At 49.3% G+C, this 21,826-nt stretch overlaps 1 protein-coding gene across 1 annotated transcript in view; it reads left to right on the top strand.

The window, feature by feature from the left end:
* The first annotated feature begins 9,813 nt into the window (after positions 1-9,813).
* LOC143693006 (olfactory receptor 14J1-like) overlaps positions 9,814-21,826 on the top strand; it is a 37,455-nt gene continuing 25,442 nt past the window's right edge. The window contains exons 1-2 of the mRNA XM_077173090.1: positions 9,814-10,014; positions 19,536-19,620. Coding sequence (XP_077029205.1) covers positions 9,814-10,014; positions 19,536-19,620 — 286 coding nt within the window. The remainder of the gene's footprint in view (positions 10,015-19,535; positions 19,621-21,826) is intronic.

Below are 21,826 nucleotides of genomic sequence, written 5' to 3'. Positions count from 1 at the left end.
CACACGGAGGCGCGTTCGCAACAACCCGTGCCAGCCACGGAGGCCACGGGGCCGGGGGCCCAGGGTGGTGCTGAGGTACGCGCCTCACTATCCCCTCACGACGGACCCACCGGCATCCCGCTCACGCCTTCGTCGCAACGCTTCTCAGTGCCGTGGCTTAGGGCCGCGAGAGAAAAATAAAAAGGCCCGCAGAGGCCTGGCGGGTGCCCCTCCAACTCCGCCCGCCTCAACAAAAAACAACGGACCCGGCGCGGCAAACCCGGCCCCGCCCGGCAGAAGCGGCTCAGTCGATCCGGCCACGACTGAGGTAGGCGAGGCGCCGCCGCCTCACCCAGGACCAGTCCGGGGGGCTCTCCGTCAGATGCCGGGCCCGAAAAAAAAAAAAATACTAGGCCAAAAAATTCTGCCCGCCACAACGCGGGTCCCCGGCTTAAGGCCGAGGAAGGGCGACGGCTTCAACAACACGGGCCGGGGACCACCGCCGCCGCCGAGGCGGACCCACGGGCCCAAAACAACAGCAAATGATTCTGGAGCAGAGGCATTGCTTGGAGAAAACTCTCCCCTGCTTTGTCTGGGTAATCCTTAACCAGTGTCTTACATGGCTCTTGCTGCCAATTTCTTGCTCAACAGTGTGATAGATGAATCTGATTCGTGCTAACAATTGCAACTATATTTTAAATAGTTTAGAAAATATTTGTTAAAAAGTAAGAGAGGAAAAGGATAGGGAATTAGTGTCACAAAACAGATGTTTTCAGATGTTCATGAGAAAACAGGATGCAGGATGTAGTTGGAGATAAGGAACATCCCAAAAGGCAATAGGCCTCAGGATAATTAAAGAATCGGCCTTGAAATGGACAAAATTGGGATGATTCCAGGTATCTATGAAATCATAAGGCTTCTTTTTGGAATATAATGCTGGCTTCTATAACACAAGACTTGGGGTGCATGTGCAGCTTGTGGGGTTGTTCAAAGGACAGTGATGATGAGGAGAAGCCTTCGTGGGAAGCGACCACCAAAACCAAAAGACCCCTTAGAAACAAGCAGAGCATGCACTGTGCAGTACAGTGACATAGATTTCAAGAATCAAAAATAGGAGGAGATTGACAGAAAATTATTGAGGAATATGTATTAGCATCCAGTCTAGAAGTTGTGTTTGGATTCTTTATCTTTTGAATGGGAGGCAGGGTGAGAAAACCCCCCTGTATCCTGACTGGTTTTGCTTATGCTCTATCCAAACCACTGCCAAATTATTTTGTATCTGCTTGATTATATTTGATTGCATGATTTCATATAAAATTGCTGCCAAATTAAAATTGCTGCTAAATTCTAATGTTGGTTTATTAAATTAGACATATAGGGACTTCATTCATAACAACAGCCCACCTCAGTCACCTACCCGTTGGGACTGTGCTTTCTACTGAGCCAGTCCTGCCAGAAAAGCAGCTTTAAACACACCTCTAAGAAGGCACTGATCCAGATAAAGCACATCCATTCCCCTCTGCCCAGGGCCAGTCCCCTGTACATCTGGCAGCCTGCAAAATCTAACACCCCCTCAGGGTCCAACACATTGTTCCAGCCCAAAGCATAAAGGCAATTTGTTTTGTTAAAGCTGAAGTAATTCCTGCAGGTCCTCGGCCTTCCAAGGCAAACGCTGCCACTCCAGAGGGAATCCTGTGACCCTGAGCGTTTGATGGTGACCACACCAAAGCAAGAGGTGGCTCCTTCAGCAGGAGAATGGCACATGGCAATGCTGGGCCTTTGTGTCCCCAGCCTTCCCCCCATTGTTTCAGCAATAGCAGCTACACTTAGGCAGCTTCAGCAGAGCTTATTTGTGTTGGCTTAGTGCAGATCAGGACTCCCAGCCCACCTCTAACAGCAGCTTGCAATGACAACACGACCTGGACACTGAGGTCTTTTGCTGGAGGCAAGCCTGTCACAAGCACACACCCTCTTCAAACTTCCCATCAAACAGAAAGGAGAAGAGCAGGAAAAGGCTACCTTTGGACCAGTCTTCCCCAGGTCTACACATGGGCCAATTCTGGGTAGAAAACTCCCGCCAGTGCTGGCCTTCTTCTTCATGTTGAGAAACTTCTCCCACAGGAACTTAGAGGGAAACAGCTGAAAGGCAAAAATAAACCAGCTAGAGCCTCAGAGTTGGGCTTGTTCACAAAGGCCTTTCTTGAACAAGTGGCACTGGTGAACAATTTGTGATCACATTGTCCAGGACAGTCCTGGAAGCCCTGGAAGTTGCTTGCTGAAATACTCAGCACCAAGAAATTAACAATACAGAGTGCAATACACATACTCCAACCACATGGCTCTGTCCCATCAGCTTCTCCGTGATTGCATGTGACATGGTTGGGGATTTCTGCTCTTGGGGCATTTGTTTCCTCTTTAGGTTCATTGCATTGAGGCAGTGACCTTTTCAAAGAATGGGGAGGAGCTCTCAGAACTGCCCTGACTCCATCCCTGTACAGCACTGAGAACTCACAGCAAGGAGATAGCACTGCTGGGTGAATCCAAGAGAGGCAAGAAAGGAACGTTGTACCAAGAGTGAGGAGCACAGGAATGTGTCCAAGTTGTAGTTCTCTCTGGTAATTAGCATTTGTTTTCTCTCTCTGGGCTCACAGACCCCTGCAGAGAAGAAAACAGAGGGATCTCCTGGACAGAGCCTCAGCAGTGGGGCATCTTCAGTCAAGTGAGCTCCAGACACCAAGGGACATTTGTGACCCTGGCTCCAGGGAGCAGGTAAGAACTGTACAGCCCTCAAGATTCCTACCAATCCAGAGCTTTCAAGAGAGGCCAACTCCTTTGGGAGAGATACCATCAACACATGGGAAACCAAAATCAGGGGACAATTCCCAGCACAGGAAGATTTCCACCATCCTGCAGAACAAAGGTGTGATGGTGTTCACAGGGGTCTTAGGATGAGGGAAGAGACGAGGATCTGACTCCATGGTTCAGCTGGCTTGATTTATTAGTTTGTGATATATATTATATTAAAACTACACTAAAAGAATAGAAGAAAGGATTTCATCATAAGGCTAGCTAAGAATAGAAGAGGAAGGAATGATAACAAAGGCTTCTGGCCTGGACTCTCTGTCTGAGCCAGCTGGGCTGTGATTGGCCATTAATTACAAACATCCAACATGGGCCAACCAAAGATCCACCTGTTGCATTCCACAGCAGCAGATAATCATTGTTTACATTTTGTTCCTGAGGCTTCTCAGCTTCTCAGGAGGAAAAATCCTAAGGAAAGGGTTTTTCATAAAAGATATCTGGGACACAAAGGTGCTGAGACATTTTCTTCTGGACGTGCTGCAGCAGATAACTTGCTTTGCTGTGCACTGTGTCTGCAGGGCTGGATCCGTGCCCACACAGGAGCTGAGAGAGAACAGCTGCTTTGGAAGCTCTTCCAGCTGGGACCAGCCCTGTCTCACAGGGCTTTCGGCAGAGTCTGAGCTTCCCCCCACAACATGCTCAGGTGCCCAAGGGCAGCTTGGTCTTGACACCAGCAGGGGCTATTTACAAATCACAAACGGGACAGGGCTGCTGTGGAACTGCCTTGAGCTGTTTTATTTTCCAGCATCACTCTCATGACATGGTTATGACAATGGGAAGATGCCAGCAGCTCACATCCCAGGCAGCAGAGCAAGAACTTAATGTTACAACTTCCTTTATAAGTTTCTTGACCAATCACACAAAGCAAAAGCACATTGACAGTAGTTCTATCCAACCACTATAAGCACATGTACCTTTGGTTTAAACAATGCTTGCTTATTTTGAATACAATACCTGCTTGTAAGCCTTAAAGCACAATGCACAGAGCTCCATTATTAAGCCTTAACCCTCCTAATATCTTGCTAGATAAACTTTTCTGTAGCTTAGAGAGTTATTCTTGACAAGTGTTAATACACAGACCATTGTTCTATTTGTCCTTGCTTTTCTACTTTTTAAATAATTTTTCTGCTGACCTATCTCATGGAAGCTGCTTAGCTCTAATAAAAGTTCTACTGTATCTGAGGCTTGCCTTTTGCAGCTTTCCCAAAACCCTCTGGTTTTGTGGATTCCCACAATTCCCCCTCTCTGTTCATCTCAAAAGAAACCTTCATAATTGTGTCGTTTATTACTTGCGTTTCATAGCCTTACTAGAATATTTCTGCTTATTACCTACTTAAAGCATTTTCTTGCTTGCACTAAAGCAGGGGCAGGGAGAGCAGGGACACCAGGGCAGTTTGCAGCCTTAACACAGCCCAGTGGGTACTTACAGTGAAAGATGTCAGTCTTTCCCTGGACAAAAGACGAGGTGTCGAGGTCTTCTTTGGCAATCCAGAAGCCATTTTGAAGGCAGGATCTCCCAGATGAGTGACAATGCCTCAACAAAACTGGAAGAAGCAACAATGGAACTCTGAAAATCCAGAACCCAATTCATGGCAGATTCAAGGCAGATACTGGTGCTAAACATTTTCTATGATTTGAAAGTAGCTAAGAGCTTGGTTGGTGTAAGTAGCTAGTATGTTAGGCCTCTAGTTGGACTTTATTTGAACTATAGGGCTGCCTTGTGCAATTCAAAGATGGATCATACTGAAACCTGGAGCTAAAAATCTGAACATTAATAAGAGTTAGAACAGACAAAGCTGCAGCCTAAATATTACTTTGAAATAGCTAGAGTGGACATCCTTTTCTTTAGGCTAAAGCACCCCTGCTCTCTCAGCTGCTCCTCACAGGACTTGGGAGAGACTGGAATGTTATGGCTAATGGCTTAAAAATTGTTATAAAGGGCTTTCTGCCCATTGGGACAAAACTGTATAAAGAAGCTGTGACCACCCAAGCCCACCCTTCCCTGAAAATGCCTCTGGACTGGAACTTGGCACTGTGAGTTAAGCTGCCTAAGGGAACTTGAGACAAGACAGAGGTGACACTATTGTCCCATTAGCTCAGGTCTGGGGAGAAGTAAACAAGGCTGAAGAGAAAAACCTATCCACAACAAAGCCAAACCCAGCAGCTCTCCTGAAAATCAGCTCTGTCTGGCTTCAAGGTGGGCAAGTCATAGCCACAGACTCGTCTGCTGAGGCCAGGTTTGCACACAAACCTCCCATCAAAGACCTCCACAGTGCCCCCAGACCCATTCCTGAGGCCTTGCACCAGACGACTGCAGGGCACGCAAAGTAACACAACAGAGCTGAAAATCCAGAAGCCAATTGATGGCAGACTCAAAGGACAGACAGATGCTAAAGATTTTATTTTATTTCAAAGTAGCAATAGACAGAGTCCACCTTGCCCCACCCCAGGGAGGCACCTGGGAGGTCCCACCTTGCCCAAATCTGCATGAATCCATTGGAGTCTTACGTTTTGCCAGACCTCACCACAGAGAAGACCAGAAGAGGATTTTATGGTATGCCAATGGGATCCATGGAATGGTGATGTTTTTCACTTCATCTGTCTCTGTCACTCTCCTTCTTCCCCTTCTTCCAACCCCCCATCCCCATCCCCCCCCCCCGCTTCTTTTTCTTTTCCTTTCTCTCTCTCTTCCTCACATTTACTGTTACATAAAATCCAGACTATTGATTTTGGCATATGGTCTCGTTTGCACCTCAATTCACAAGCCTCTCCCTAATAATTGTAATAACCAGATGATAACAACCCACTGAAACTTGATGAAACTTGAACAGACCTCATTCACCTTTCAGCAGTTTAAGCAACCACTAGACGGGAAAAAAAAGTATAGACCAGTACATTTAGAAAATGTTGCATTCCTTCAGTGCAAAAAAAAAGCACAATCAGTAGAGCATATATTGTTCATCCACTCAGCTGTGCATTGTGGTGGTGTTCCCAGGGGTCTTAGGATGAGGGAAGAGATGAGGATCTGACTCTTGATTTATTATTTTATTATATATATGATATTAAAATTATACTAAAAGAATAGAAGAAAGGATTTCATCAGAAGGCTAGCTCAGAATAGAAAAAGAAAGAATGAATAACAAAAGCTTGTGTCTCAGACAGAGAGTCCAAGCCAGCTGACAGTGAGTGGCCATTAATTAGAAACAACTCTAGGAGACCAATCCCAGATGCACCTGTTGCATTCCACAGCAGCAGATAACCATTGTTTACATTTTGTTCCTGAGGTCTCTCAGCTTCTCTGGAGAAAAAACCCAAAGGATTTTTCATAAAACATGTCAGTGACAGTGCAGAGCACTGAACTGCTGCACCAGAAGACGGGCATTATCCCATCCTGTATTTCTCTTTGGCATTCTCTCTCAGAGTGCGGATGAGGCAAAACCAAAAAGTTCAGCTTGAGTCAATCTTTACCTTCAAAGGAAATTCAGGAACTTTCTGCAGAGGCCAATGCTCTGCACGCTGATGAACTCCTTGCAGAGGCCAATGCTCTGCACGCTCAGGAACTTTGCAGAGGCCAATGCTCCGCGAACAATTCCCCTGGCGAATCGCCCAGTGAAGCCGCCTGCAGGAGCCCAGGCTGCGCACAAGCAGCCAGGGCCGCGTTCTCAGGCAACTGAGGCCGCGCCGCTGTCACAGACGCTGCCGCCGCCTTCGTGGTTTCCAGGCAGCCGCGGAACCCGGCAGCCGCCGCCCTTTCCCGGACCCTGCCCCTCCCGGCCCCGCACGCCCCCCAAGATGCTGCCGGGGCTCGGGGGCTTCGTCTGCCTGGGCTGGGGCTCGGCCTCCCCTGCGGGACAAGGTGAGGGGGGGTCCCCGGGGGTCGTGTCCCCCCGGGAGCGTGTGTGAGTCCCCCATGTCCCCCCCAAGCCGGGGTCACCCCCTTTTCTCTGCCCAGAGCTCCTGAGCCAGCTCCTGCTGCCGCCTGGGAGGGGCTTTGGGGAGCCCCCTGGGGACCCCCTTGAATGCCCATTCCTGGGCACTGGGACCCTTCGCATCTCCTTTCCCAGTTCCAGGACCCCCTGCACCCCCTTATCCTGCCCCGACACCCCCTGCACCCCCTTTCCCGGGTATCCTCCTCTCCCAGCCCCTGGATCCCCCGTTTCCATGAGCCCGGGGACCCCCGGACCCCATTCCCGGCCAGCCCGGGGCACCTCAGCCCCAGGCCTTCCTTTGCCCGGCGACCGGTGACGTCACTGCAGACTCGGGCCGCCATTGGCGAGCAGCAAAGAGCGCCGCCAATGGCGGGGCCGGAGGCGGCTCAGGGGCCGTGAAGAGCCTTGAGCTGTGAGGGGCCATGAGGGGCCATGAAGGGCCGTGAGGTGTCACTCTTGCGCCGAGAATGACACAGGAACAGGCAGGAGGCAGTATTGCAGAAAGACTAAAAGAAGGTTGAATTCAAGAGAACCGTGCGGTTTTTATAGAATGATACGATATATTCTGTTTGATTGGCTAGTTAACAAAAACATTCTTTATACACCGTCCTTGAGAAGAAGAGAAAGATGAAGTAGAAGAACACCACCTGCAGATTGTTTATACTGAAGTTCTCACATTCTTACAACTTGCTAATAATTCTCACAAGCTGCTGTGAGAAACACTTGCTGTTTCTCTCTCTGTGTCCCATGGCATCCACAGTGAGGGGCCTGTGAGGGACCATGGGCAACTGTGTGGTGTTATCTTTTTATACTAAAAACTACGTGTACACTATTTACAATAACTTCTCAATACTTATCACCTATGTTAGGCAGTGAGTTTTTACTCTAAACTAATCTAAAAATGCCAACATCACTTAAAAGATGAAGGAAGGGAGGAAGGGAGGGAGGAAGGGAGGAAGGAAGGAAGGAAGGAAGGAAGGAAGGAAGGAAGGAAGGAAGGAAGGAAGGAAGGAAGGAAGGAAGGAAGGAAGGAAGGAAGGAAGGAAGGAAGGAAGGAAGGAAGGAAGGAAGGAAGGAAGGACAAGGCACACTTAAATTCTTCTATCTTGGGACTTTGAGTCCCCATTCTAAAAATCTCAAAAATCTATTTTTCACCCTGTGACAAACTAACAATTATTCTACTTAAACTTTCTTGACTTGTAATTCTTCCTATAAAGGTTGGTTGATAATTGTTTTTTCCAAGGGCTAAATCAAAGGCACAGGGGTCTTGGGCTCTGTGCCAAGGTCTCTGAGCCCCCTGGGCAGGGGCTGGAGCCCTCCAGGGCAGCCAGAGGAATGTCCTGGGTTCCCTCAATATTATATTAAAAGAAATGATATACTAAAACTACACTAAAGAAAGAGAAAGGATACATCAGAAGGCTGGAAAAGAATGAATAATAAAAACCCATGACTGAACTGAGTCCTGACACAGCTGGACTGGGAGTGGTGATTAAATTGAAACAATTCCCATGCTGGGTAAACAATCCTCCAAATCACATTCCAAAGCAGCAAAACAGGGAGAAGCTGAAGCTTCCCAGCTTCCCTGGAGAAGAAATCCTGGTGAAGGAATTTTCCATAAAATATCACGGTGACACTGTTTGGCTTGGTTTGGTTGAGATGGGGGTTGAGGTTGGGGTTTGCTGCGTTTTGTTGATTGGAAAGGAAAGAGAGAGTTTTTGGGGTTTTTGGTTTTTAACGTGTGTGTTTCACAGAGTTGAGCCCAGCTTCTCAGTGGTTCAGCAGCCTGTCAGTTACACAAAAAGCTTTGCATCACTTCCCTGAATTTTCCTCCCATTCCAAACCAGGACAGGGTGGTGTTGCAGACATATTTTATGAAAAATCTTTTTGTTAAGATTTTTTCTCTTGAGAAGTTGAGAGACTTCAAAAAATACATGTAAACAATGATTATTTGCTGCTGTAGAATGCAACAAGTGCATCTTTGATTGGTCTCATGTAATTGTTTCTAATTAATAGCTAATCACAGTCCAGTTGTCTCAGACTCTCTAGTCAGTCACCAGATTTTATGATCATTCTATTCTTTTCTATTCTTTGTGAGCTTTCTGATGAAATCTTCTCTTCTTTTAGTAAGTTTTAATATATCATTTTTTAAAATGTAATCTATATCATAAAATAATAAATCAGCCTTCTAAAACATAAAGTCAACATTCTCATTTCTTGCCTCGTCCTGAGACCCCTGTGAACACCACCACAGGGTGGGGTCATCATCCCATGGTGGGAGCATCTCCTAGGGCTTGGTCAATCTCCTACTTGTCTCCCAGTGCTCCCAGCACCTCCCAGCAGTGCCCCCAGCACCTCCCAGCAGTGCCCCCAGCACCTCCCAGTGGTGCTGAGACTGTCTCCTGCTGGTTCCACCACCTACCCCTTGCTCCACCAGCATCTCCTGGTGTGTGACTGTGTTTAGAGGGGTCTTAGGATGAGGGAAGAGACGAGGATCTGACTCCATGGTTCAGAAGGCTTGATTTATTATTTTATGATATATATTATATTAAAACTTATGATATATATTATATTAAAACTATACTAAAAGAATAGAAGAAAGGATTTCATCAGAAGGCTAGCTAAGAATAGAAAAAGCAAGAATGAATAACAAAAGCTTGTGCCTCAGACAGAGAGTCTGAGCCAGCTGTGATTGGCCATGAATAAGAAATAACACTATGAGACCAATCCCAGATGCACCTGTTGCATTCCACAGCAGCAGATAATCAATGTTCACATTTTGTTCCTGAGGCCTCTCAGCTTCTCAGGAGGAAAAATCCCAAGGAAAGGATTGTTCATAAAAGATGTCTGTGACACTGGTGGTCTCACCATCCTCCCCTGATGGCACACCCCCGTTTCTCCTCCCCAGGACCTACTTCTACAGCGGGCACAGCTCCGTCCCCCCCAGCCCCTCCGTGCCCCCAGGCTCCTCTGACACCTGCCAGTTCTCCAGCCCCTGTTCCGCGGCTCTTGTGGAGTCCTGGTCTATGAGGCCCCCACCTTCACCATGGCCATCTTCTTCTCCAACCCCCTGGTATACAACCGCTTTGCCATGGAGCTGGGCCTGGAGCTGTCCCTGCTCAGAGCTCACCTGGGCAGGTTGGAGGACACCTACCACCACATGTCCCAGATGAGGACGTCCTTCACCACCAACGGGACCACTGCGTGCTGCCACGTCACCCTGGACACCTGCCAGGAGCCCGTCCAGGTGAGTGTTGGCCACGTCAAGGTGACAGCCACCAACAGTCCAACACACGCAGATCCATTATCAGGGTGGTTCTGCAGGAGCAGGAGGGCTCAGGGAAGGAAGCTGGAGAGAGGCTTCCATGCTATGTGTCAGCAAAGGGATTAATTTAGTTTTTACTGGGCCTGTGAACAGAGAAACAAGGCACACAAAAACTGCTTTTCCCAGCAAGAACAGTTGGAAGAGAAGAAGAAGACATCCGGCTCAAGAATGTAGGAGTAGACAAAACAAGGACTGAATCTGGGCTTGATGGTAATGGGTAAATTGTAATATGTAAATTGCTTACTTGTAAAATCATGTGTGCACGAATGGTTAGGAGTATCCTTTGGGTGACCTCAGGCCTGAATAAATTATGCCTTTTTAAACCAAATTAGTGTTAAGGGGTCTTGTTCCAGTATTTTGGAGATTTTGTGGCAGTAAATTGGAGAGCCAGCCAGAAGATCAGCCTAGAGCTTCAATGAATCCACAGATCTCCAGCCAGCACTGAGGAATTTTCAGGGAGAACCTCAACTTTAGACCTTCAGGGACTCAAGGCAAGATCCCTGGCCTAAGTGACAGCATCATTTAAATTATTTTCCTTTGGCTTATTGACAAGGGATGCAAATCCCCACACAGAGTTACTGGTAAGTGTCAGAACCCAGGAAATTCCTCTGGCTGCCCTGGAGGGCTCCAGCCCCTGCCCAGGTGGCTCAGAGACCCTGGCACAGAGCCCAAATCCCCTGTGACTTTGATTTTGACCCATGGAAAAAAAAAATTACCAACCTTATATGAGGATCTGCAAGCCACGAAATTCTAAGTAGAATAATAGCTAGTCATGGGGTAAAAAATAGATTTTTGGGAGTTTTTAGAATGGGGGTTCAGGAGGCAAGATGGAGGAATCTGGGTGTTGTCCAGTCTTTCTCCTTCTTCTTCTTGGTCTCCAACTTCTGCTGTGATGGTGGCACTTTTAGATTGGTTTAGAGTAGAAGCTCACTGTCTAACATAGGTGATAGGTATTGGGAAGTTATGATAAATAATGTACATGTAGTTTTTAGTATAAAAGATAACAGCACACTGAGGGTGTCAGTGTGCCTCTGTCTGACCTGCTGAGCAGACCTCGGCAGGCCAGAAGAAAGAATTTTATAGATAAGAAACAATAAACAACCTTGAGAGCAAGGACTGAAGAGTTCTGACTCCTTCTTTGACGACCAGGATGGGAAAAGAGACTTTCTAACCTATCTCGGGGTCACTCTGACCAGCAGAGACTCCGAGAGCCAAGGGGGGTTTGAGCCCCTGGGTGAACTTATCAGGGAGAAGTTTGAGTTCCTGACCTCAGGGAGTCAGAGTTTCCCCTGTCTGGAGTTCAAGTCCCAAAGAACTATCAGGGGTTCGAGTTCCCTAGGAAATATTAGAGGTTGTCTTCGGAGGGTATTGACAGTAAAAGATTTTAAAATCACAAAATTTGGGGAGCTAGAAATAAAGTTAGGCTTAGTAGGCCCTGGGAAAATGTGAAAGGTAGGCCCTGGGAAATGTTAGACCTTGTATTTGCTAGATCATGTGAAACTGCAGCCGTGTAGTCAGTATATGATAAATGATGCAATTGTTAGATGTGATTAGATATAATTATTGTTGAAAGAATCACGAGAAATGATGTTAGAGGTTTGAGGGAATCACGAGGAATCCATGCTTAGATGATATCAATGTATACAATAGAACAATGTACGTTTAATAATTAATATGTAAGTTATATAACGATAGAATATAAAACATGTTCGGTCCCAAAGCATGTCAGAGTCAGATTTGGGTTTGTGTCCCCTGACACCCAGAGCTCTTAATAAAAGCACCTGCATATAATCATTCTGTGATTATGTGTTCCTGAACACTAACAGTATCAGGAATTGTTCTATCAGACCAAGATCATAATTTCAAGAAAAATCATTGTTCTGCTGTCTTGTAGCATAGGCTGCAATCATCTTAACTTGGATGGAGGAAAGAAGAAAAAAGAAAACCACATTCTTCATTTACAACTGAAGCCTGGCCACAGCTTCATCTGGAGCCACTTTTGTGGTGGAGATTGGTTAATTCCTTTGCATTCCTCACATTCTCTGCATTTTTCTTGAACTCTGAGAGCATGTTCATGTGAGAGTGGTACCTTGATGTGAGTTTGCCAGCATATCAACATGGGGATGTCCTTGATACAAAAATTCATTTGCACAGAGAGTGTTGAGAGTGTTGGAGCGTGACTGAGTGTTTGCAGGTGGTTTGGAGTTGCTTTGTTTTTGTGTGCCTGGCTGAGATGGCATTTTTGGGCTTGAAGCCCCCTCTTTTGTCAGTTTGAGTGATTGCAGGTTTGGCAGTCCCCTTCCTCTTCCCCTCTCCCCCCTCCATGACAAAGCTGGAAATACCATTATGACTTTCAGAGGTAACAGCTTGTATATCTGTAATTATTGAATATGGGGCCAGTTTCTTCTCAAGCTAAAGTGGGAGATGATATTCCAATTTCTCCATGGAAATGTTTGTTGAAAAACTGGAAACAGACCCACTAACTAAACCTAATCCAATATTGTAATCAGTGCTGGTCAGCATACAAGCTAAACTCCCAGGCTAAGTGGCCAGAGAATGGTACCTTAGCTTATAACAACTTTTTACAGCTGACGTTGTTTTGTAGAAGAGGAGGGAAATGGAATGAATTGCTGTTATGGATGGGTAATGCCACGGCTGGCTCTTGCAATTAAAGGATGGATATTATGTGAATGTTAAGAGAAGTTTTATTGATTTCTGGTTATGTGATTGTGATTTGTTGTTTAGATGTCTTCTCTTCTCTCCACAGTCCCCTTCCCTCCCAAATTGTTGCCCAGGGAGGGTCTTGCTAGCCAGGACAGGTGGAGGGAGGGTGAGTACCTATATCCCTGGCATGGGGCATTTGGGAGGAGGCAAAGCTGTTACCAGGAGGGGTGGCATGACAACACCTGGCTGTTGGAATCCTGCATGCTGAGAATTTTAAACTTTCTCTGCTGAAAGGCACAGACTCGCAAGAGAACACTGCATTTGACCTGGGGCTGTGGAGAAAGCTTCCAGAATTGATTAATAGCACTGGGATTATGGGTGCATAGTTGGATTTACAATTAAATATACAAAAGAAATATTGTTCCTCCTTGATGCTATTCAACTGCCCAGAGAAGTGGCTGCACTACACCACAAAGCACAACACCAACAAGGGGATTCCCAAATTCCTACAGGGAACAGATGTGCAGATAAAGCTGCACAAGAGGTTGCACAACCTGGTGTTAATACCTGAGAAAGCCATTTCTCTTCCAGAAGTTAGCCCTGGATATTGTCAAGCAGATTTAAAATTAGCTACTTCTCTAGAAGCCCAGAATAAAGAGCAGAATGGCTGGTAACTCCCAACAATCCTGTCAGAGTCCCACCACAACTGGTGTTGCAAATTCTCAAGAGAAACACCAGCAAACCCACTGGGATTTCAATGCTATGCTGAGTAGTCTGTGGGCTCAGACACCCAGTGCTCTTATGACAAAAATTGTCAAGTCTGTTACAGAAAAATGCCTGATATGTCTTTAAAATAATCCTTTGAACTTATAAAGGCCACCTTCAGATATTACTAAAAGAGGAAACACTCCCAGAGGTCACTGGTAAATTGATTTTTGAGCTACCATGCTGTGGTGGTTTGACAGGAAATGTGTTTTCTGGGATGCTGTGTTTTGGGCCAATGGATGTTCAGGCTTTAATATCGGCATTTAACCTGGCCATTGGGACATTAGACACGCCTCTGAGAACACGGGGTTAAAAGCAGAGCTCTCCCTTGGGAGGGTCCTTTTGGGTTTCCGGCAGGAAAGAGTTTGGGGAAAAGCCATGAGGCCGGGAGAGGTGGGCCTGAGCCCGGGGGTGGAAGGGTGGAAGAGAGAAAGAGAGAAAAAGAGAGAGACGGTGCCTGGGACTGTAACCTTGAGACTGGATAAACATGGGCCTGTGCCGGCAGCACGGCTGGGAAGGGGAAAAGTGGGGGGGGTGCAGCCAGCCGCTTGTAGGAGCTTTTAACCCCTTTTTGGAGAATGAGAACTTTACAGATCATTGACCTCTCCTAGAAGATAGAGTGGAAGATGAGGAAGGAAATGTGCAAGTGTGAGAGAGGTCTGGGTGAGTGAGAGATAGTGGAAGAATAGAGAAGAATCCTAGCGGGAAGAGATGATGGAGTGGCTTTTGCTGGACTCTTTTTGTATAGCCATGGACAGAACCATGTTCCTTGTGACACAGAGACTGCATTCTAGGGGGAGGCAATGGCCACAGAACCAAGAGGGTTCAGTGTTGGTGCCCCTCGGCCCCAGGGGGTGAAAAAATATGGGGGGGGACAGGTGTCCCAAAGGAGAGACTGTGCCTTTTTTGGATTGGGACAGAGCATCCTTAAAAAGACAACCCTAGAAGCAGCTCTGGTCCGTGTTCAGTGGTGAGAGCACTGGACATGAAAGGAAGAGGTCACGACGGCAGATGTACTCCGGGCGGTGCCACGAGTGACACAGAAACACACAAAGCTTCAGCTGTGTTTCCAAGAGAAGCCCATGGTACAAGAAGGACTCCTCTCCTCTTGATGAACTGAGGATTGATTGTTTGAAAGGTAGTTCTAGACTAAGAGTTGGTGATTTAGAGAGTAGATGCATTGTATTGGAAATTTGGTGAAGGAGGGAAGAAATGTATTTGTAAAGTTTTCATTTTCCCTGTGTGTGTTCCTTTTATCTATAGTTGTAGAGTAGTTAATAAAGTTCTGTTTTCTTTTCTTTCCTAAGTAGGAGCCTGCTTTGCTTATTCCTGGTCACATCTCACAGCAGAAACCAGAGAGAAAATATCTTCATAGAAGCACTAGCATTGTGCCAGTGTCAAACCATGACACTCCCCTTTCTCAAATACTTCTGTTGCTGTGTTCCCCCACACAATGATGTCATCAATATATTGCAGATGTTCTGGAGCCTCACCCTTTGCCAGTGCAGCCTGGATCAGTCCATGGCAGATGGTGGGGCTGTGCTTCCACCCCTGGGGCAGTCAGTTCCAGGTGTACTGCACGCCCCTCCAGGTGAAAGCAAACTGAGGCCAGCATTCTGCTGCCAGAGGAAAGGAGAAAAACATGTTGGCAATGTCAATGGTGGTGTACCACTTCCCTGCCTTGGACTGCAGCTCGTACTGGAGTTCCAACATGTCCAGCACAGCAGAGCTCAGTGGTGGAGTCACTTCATTCAAGCCACGATAGCCCACAATCAATCTCCATTCTCTGTCAGACTTGCACACGGGCCAGATGGGGCTGTTGAAGGGTGAGTGGGTTTTGCTGACCACCCCTTGGCTCTCCAGCTCACGGATCATTTTGTGGGTGAGGATCACGGCATCTCAATTTGTTCAATATTGCCGGCGGTGCACTGTCGAGGTGGCAATCGGCACTCGTTGCTCTTCCACCTTCAGGAGAGCTACTGCAGATGGGTTTTCTGATAGTCCAGGCAAAGTGTTCAACTGCTTGATGTTCTCAGCCTCTACAGCAGCTATGCCAAAAGCCCATCTGAGTCCCTTTGGGTCTTTGTAACAGCCATTCTGGAGGAAATCTATGCCCAGAATACACGGGCCCTCTGGGCCAGTCACAATAGGATGTTTCTGCTACTCTTTCCCAGTCAGGCTCACCTGGGCTCCCAACAGGGTCAATTGCTGTGATCCCCCTGTCACCCCAGCAATGGAAACAGGTTCTGCCCCCACATGTCCCGATGGTATCAGGGTACACTGCGCACCAGTATCAACTAAGGCATCGTATTTTTGTGGCTCTGATGTGCCAGGCCATCGGATCCACACTGTCCAGAAAATCCGGTTTTCCCGTATCTCTTCCTGGTTAGAGGCAGGACCACCCCTAGCCCTGGTTATTCTTTCTTTCCTGGGCATACATGGTCAAGGTACCTTCCAGGGGATCTGACGGATCATACTCAGCAGCTCAGTCATGGAAGGTTGGGGCTACCTTCACTTTACTGGAATTCCCTCGATTCGTGTTTCCCTCCTTGAGATGATGCATCCATGCTGCCAGGACAGAAGTGGGTTTTCCATCCCACCTTCCCATGTCTGCCCCATGGTCCTGCAGAAAGAACCACAGGTCAGCCCGTGGGCTGTACCCTCTCTCTCTAGCTGGGGAACGTTGGGCTCTGACTCTGGGGCCTGTGACTCACACTGGTGCAATGTGGGAACTGTTCCTCCTCACCTCCTCCCTCATCTCCCTCATCTCCTCTCTGACTTCTTGGACCACAACAGAGACATGAGCCTGCATTGGGCCATTGATCACACTCTCATAATTTCTAAGCTTGTTGGCAACAGAACCCACTGAATCTCATTTGTTATTGGCAATAATCATTGCAATAAAGGTGGTGTATTGAGCTGGCCCCAGATTTGCCAGACTCCACAACATTTGCCCTGTGCACCTGACCTTGTCTGGGTCATTATCATGCTGTCCATCCCTCCCAAAGAGTACCTCCAATACTGCCACTTCTCTCAGCTGTTGGATCCCTTCCTCAAGAATCTTCCAGTGCATTCTATGGTGCTGGTCCTGCATTCTCTCCCTGTGGACAAACCTCTCTCTGACACTCATGAAAAGCTGTTCCCAGAGGGAAAGGGACCTTGGCTCCCTTACAAAAATCAGATTCATACCTGAGTCCTGAGTCAAGTGTCCCAAATTCCTTGCCTCACCACCATCCAGCTGGACACCTGTACCCATAAGGTCCCAGACCCAAAGTAGCCAGGTTGTATAAGCCTCACGTCCTTGTCATACAATGTCTTTGTGCAGATTACGGAGACTTTCGTACGTCAGGGACTCAGTGATGACCTCAACTGTTGCCTCTCCTGGGCGTTGGGAAGGCTCTCCTTTCATATCCTCATCTGGGTGCTCTGATTTCATCTTAGATCTCCTTGTTTCCACTAGGGCAACTGCTGCTGGCTGTGACTGCCTTTGCAGTTCAGCTGGAACCTGGACAGTTGTAACATCTGTGGGTTCCACTGCTGCACCATCAGACTCTCCCTCTTTGAGGCAGGGGGATGGCTTTTCACCAGCTGTGGAAATGTACTCCTTCAGCACCTGGCCCATCTCTTTCATTAGAACCCTCATCCAGCCTGGGTGGTTCATTTCTGAGGTGGGCTGTGGGGCAGGGTCAGGCTCTGGGGCAGCAGCATCCCTTGTCTCTGGGGTAGGTGTCAGTGTGGTTATCCAGGTTAATCTTCCCTTATCTCTGAATGCTAAATGTAGCAGGCCTATCAGCAACACCAGCCACTGTATGATATCATTAGCATTTAGAGTGGATCTGAACCCTTTGAAAACTGGTGGGGCAGACCCAAAGAGCTGGGTGAAGGGCTGGGAAAAATTTGCCCCCGTGTCATTTCCTCACAGTAAGGAGCATTATTAAATAACCCCAAAACCATACACTTAGTGTGTGATAGCTCTGAATCCATGTGCCTGCCTTCCAGAGGAAGTTAAAGATCCATTAATTCCTCACCTCATTAAGCCATAAAGCAAACTGGATAACAGCCAGGGCAGCCTTAGTTTGGTTAGCCTGTGTTCCCAGGGATTGTCTGGGTGCTCCAGATGGGGCAGAAGGAAGAGCTCCAGGCCCTCCGTGAGGGTGATGAGGGCAGTGGGCTGTCAGCGGGGGCTGGCTGGGGGAGCTGCAATGCCTGGGCAGGAGCTGCAATCCCTGCCCCGGCTGCGGTGGGCTTTGCTCCCTGTGTGGACCAGGGCTGGCGTGGGCAGAGCACACAGAGATTTCAGGGATGCGGGCAGGGGGATTCATGGCCAGCACTTTGCAGCTGATCCCCTTGGCCTCTCCTCTCTTGCGGCCATGGCAAGAGCTGGGTGGGATGGCTCTGGCAGGAAGGTCTCCTTGGATTCCTGCACATGCAGGTTCTGACCGTGGCTCTGTTCCTCTATCTTCCAGCCCTTTGAGCCCTGAGTGAAGACAACAGCCCCTCCTGCATAAGCACATTTGTTCAGGTGATGTTTGAGGGAAGAGCTGCAGAACTTTCATCTGCTGGCTCAGAGGAACCAGTGACTCTTTAAGACCTCCAGATCCCTTGGAAGGTGAGACCACCAGGAGACCAGAGGGGATCAGCTGGAGTTCCAGGCACAGCTGATGACTGGCACAACTGAGCCTGTGGGAAGCTCCCATAGCTCCTGCCTTCTCCCTCCCTGTTGACAGCTCCCTCCCTCCAGCCCTCGGACCCTGCCCATCCCCTTTCTTCCCTCCCAGCTCATTCCTTTGCTTCGCCTTCCATTAATAAACAGTTTGGCTTCCTCACTTTACCTGTATCTCTGTGGAGCTGGAGCGATGCAAATCCAGGGCCCTGGGACACACAGGCCCCTGCTGCCATTCTCTTCCACGCCGTGTTTTGTGCACAGACACAGAGGAATGAGGGCAGGTCAGGATGGAAAGGTTCCTGTGCTGAAGGTGCAGTTGTACAGCACTGTGCAGTTCCAGATCTTGCTGAGCACCCTGGAGACCCTGGATGTTGGAAGAGCAAACCTGATGATGCTCTGAACCCAGCAGAGAGGGATTCTATGGCAAGCATCCACGGAGGGCAAAGAAGCTTGGAATGCTGGAAGGTTTCAACAATAGCTTCCTGAAAGCACAGCAGTGCTCCATCCCTGCACAGGATGAGGAAGAGGGCAGAACCAGAGACCATCCGGGCTTAGCAGGGAGCTCTGGGTGTGCCTAAGGGCAAATGAAGCAGCAGCATGGTGCCCGAGACTCGGAAACGCGGCCGTGCTGGTGCCCGGAGCGCTGTCAGGCAGTGCCGGGATCCCGGCTGTGGTTCTGGTCCCCACAAGTGAGGAATGGCAGCCCCAGGCTCAGAGCCAGTCAGAAAGCCAACCAAGGGAGAGCAGAGGGAGGGCACCCTTCCACTCTCTCTTGGGCATGGCCGCAAATCAACCCCTGCTGCTTCTTCCTCCGCCGGTGTTGGGGCTGTGCTGGTGGCAGAGCTAGCCAGGTTGTGCTCTGTGTTCCAAAGCCTGTTGGGAGAGGGCATGAAAAGCGCTGTGTGCACAGCAGAGAGTCCTGGAAGGTGCTGGCAAGAGCATCCTGTGGGGACAGGGCTCTGGGCTCTGGCTGGGAACAGCCTGGTTTTGGTGCTGTGAGCACAGGCAGGAGCTGAGGCAGGGGAAGAGGCAGCGGGCAGCTTGTGTTTGTAGAGGGCCTGGGGCTGCACCTCTGAACCTGCACCTGGACACACACTTGGGGGAATACGAGCTAGAGCTGGAGTGCCTGTCCTGAAAGGACCTGGAGTCATTCAGCCTTGCCAGCTTTTCTTAAGGGTGTGTTGGTGTTGCCCAGGAAAGCCACACATTTGGGGAAATGCCTTTGGAGGAAAGGGGCTTGCTTCTCAAGGAAAGTGCTTCCCAGGGAGCTCCCAGTGAGGCAGGTGCGAGTGTCCCCCTTTGGCTCTCTGTGCTCCTTTCAGTCCTTGAGGCCCGTTGCACTTGTCAGAGGAGCAGGGCAAGAGAGAAGGCTGTGAAGAGCAGGTTTGGCATCCGCCTGGACCTGCAGAGACCAAGCCAAGCACCTGCAGCAGGTGTGTTCCCTCCCTTTGGACAGAGGTGTGAGCAGGAGCATCTCTGTCCAGCCATGAGCCCCAAAGCTCTCTGTGAGAGCTGTGAATTAAAAGGCCTTTGCACACACACTTTTCACATCTTTCCTGTCTGCTGTGTTTCAACTCTTGGCAAAAGGCATTTGCCTCCTGCTTGGTGGGAGCTGCTGTGGCCCAGGGCCAGCACAGAGCTGGGCTGTGTGGGCCAGGCAGCGAGGAGAGCCTTGGCTGATCTTGGTGTGTCCCTGCACTCAGAAAAAGCCTCCCAAGGTGTCCTGCTCATTGGCTCTCTCTGTGCATCTTGGAGAGAACAAGGTGGGCATTTCTGGCAGCTGGGCGTCAGCAGCCTCAAAATGGGGGCGTGTGGTGGAGTGAGCCCAGCTGAGATCCCCTGAGAGCAGCCCAGTGTTCCTTGCTCCTCTCTGCTGACCCGTGAGCGTTTGTCTGCTTTCGGGATGGCCCTGGCTGTGTCAGGGCTGCTCTGTGGACACGAGACAGCCGCTCCTGTCCCGCTGGGTCCCAGCAGTGCCTGGCAGCAGCCCTGCACCCACGTCAGGATGCTGGCCAAGAGAGGCCCTGGGAGCTGAGGCAGCTGATTTGAAGCTTTTGCAGACACACACAGGGCATGGCCAGCAGCGTTCCCTCAGGATACAGCAGTGCTGAGGCGCCTCCCCAGAGCTGCCTGATGCTGCCCACTCCTTGTGGCACCAGTTGCTTTCCTGTGGGATGTTCTAGCTCCCCCAAGAGTGAAGAGGGAGCTGGAGAAAGAGCTGGCCAGGCTGCTCTGGATCCTTTCCCAGCAGCCCTGGCTGAGTGGAGCAGTCCGAGCTGAGCGCAGAGGTGCCCATGGAACAGCCGTGCCCAGGAAGGCTCGCTGGGAAGGGTGATCCAGGAACCACAGGCCTGGCAGCCTGAGCTGCCACCGGGGAAGGCCTTGGAGCAGATCCTCCTGAGTGCCAGCCCACGGCACGTGCAGGGAACCAGGGCGTCTGCTGGAGGCTGGGAAAGCTCTGCAGAGGTACAGGCACAGCTGGGGCTGCTGGTGAGGTGTTGAGGGCTTCTGTGTGGGATTTTGGGGGGTAGGTGTTGGTGGGGTGTTGGGGAAGGAGTTGTCTGGAAGGTGAGAGGTCTGGGCTGGAATTTGAGTCAGTTTGAAGGCAGCATCTATGCTTTGGCACAGCTTTGGTTATGGAGGGCAGAAAGAATATCTGTGACTATTTCTATTCATGGTCCTGTTTCCCCTGCAGGGAACAAGAGGGGAGAGCTGTACTTTATTGGCCACTTAGATATCTGTACTGGGGGAGGATCAGCCCTTTTGCCATCTACTCATTTGTTTGGGTTACTCTTGTAACACTGAGTGGTCTTTCATTCCTTGAGAGTTTTTATTCCTTAAGAAAATTAGGAGATTATCATCCCTTCATCAAAATCCATTTGCAAATCAAAGAATGGTCTTCTTTTTGGCTCTGTGTAGTGTTATGTTTTCTAAAGTGACATTCAATGGATGATAAGGCAAATGAGTTGCTGCTTCAGGATGGGACACAAACTTGTAGACCAGTCACATTCTCAGGCCATCCCAATAAATTTGGGAAGTTTGCAAATTTTGGAACTACTTGAGCTGAGCAATGGGAAGTACAACTTTCCTGAAGTGAGGATTCCTTAATGCCAGATTCTTCTGTGTCTTCATGGCAAAGATGTGTTTGTGGTGCAGGAAATGACTTCAATGAGAAAATAATTCCAGCACAGAGTAAGAGCTTCTGACAGAGACCAAGTGTTGCCAGCAGTTGCTGCAGGTGCTGCTGCCATCAGCCCCCAATGCACGTGGGCTTTGGCTCCCTGTGGCACAGCAGCCCCCCGGGGGCACAGGTCTCTGGGGCAGGAGACGGGCACCAGCGCTGCCAGGGCTCGGGGGTGGCAGCTCTGCTTGGGCAGGGACTCTGCCACAGCTGCTGCTGTCAGCGCTGCCCGGGCCCCAGGGCTCAGAGCAGCATTTGTGCCCTGGCCCACACATTCCTTGTCTGTGTCACACCCGTGGGTTTAGGATGGCCACCAGCCGGGAGGTGTCCCAAGGAGGCCGTGCCAGCTTCCCTGGAAGGCCCCGTGCCCTTCCCAGCGCGGCTGCGTCGGCAGCCCTGGGGCTCCTTCTGCTGCCCTGAGCCCGCAGAGCAGGGCAGCGTTTGCTGATGCTCTGAGC

Source organism: Agelaius phoeniceus, unplaced genomic scaffold (genome assembly GCF_051311805.1).
Source record: "Agelaius phoeniceus isolate bAgePho1 unplaced genomic scaffold, bAgePho1.hap1 Scaffold_113, whole genome shotgun sequence".
NCBI classification, from domain to species: domain Eukaryota; kingdom Metazoa; phylum Chordata; class Aves; order Passeriformes; family Icteridae; genus Agelaius; species Agelaius phoeniceus.
The sequence above is the reverse complement of the archived record's forward strand: the minus strand, read 5'-3'. Positions and strand labels throughout refer to the sequence as shown.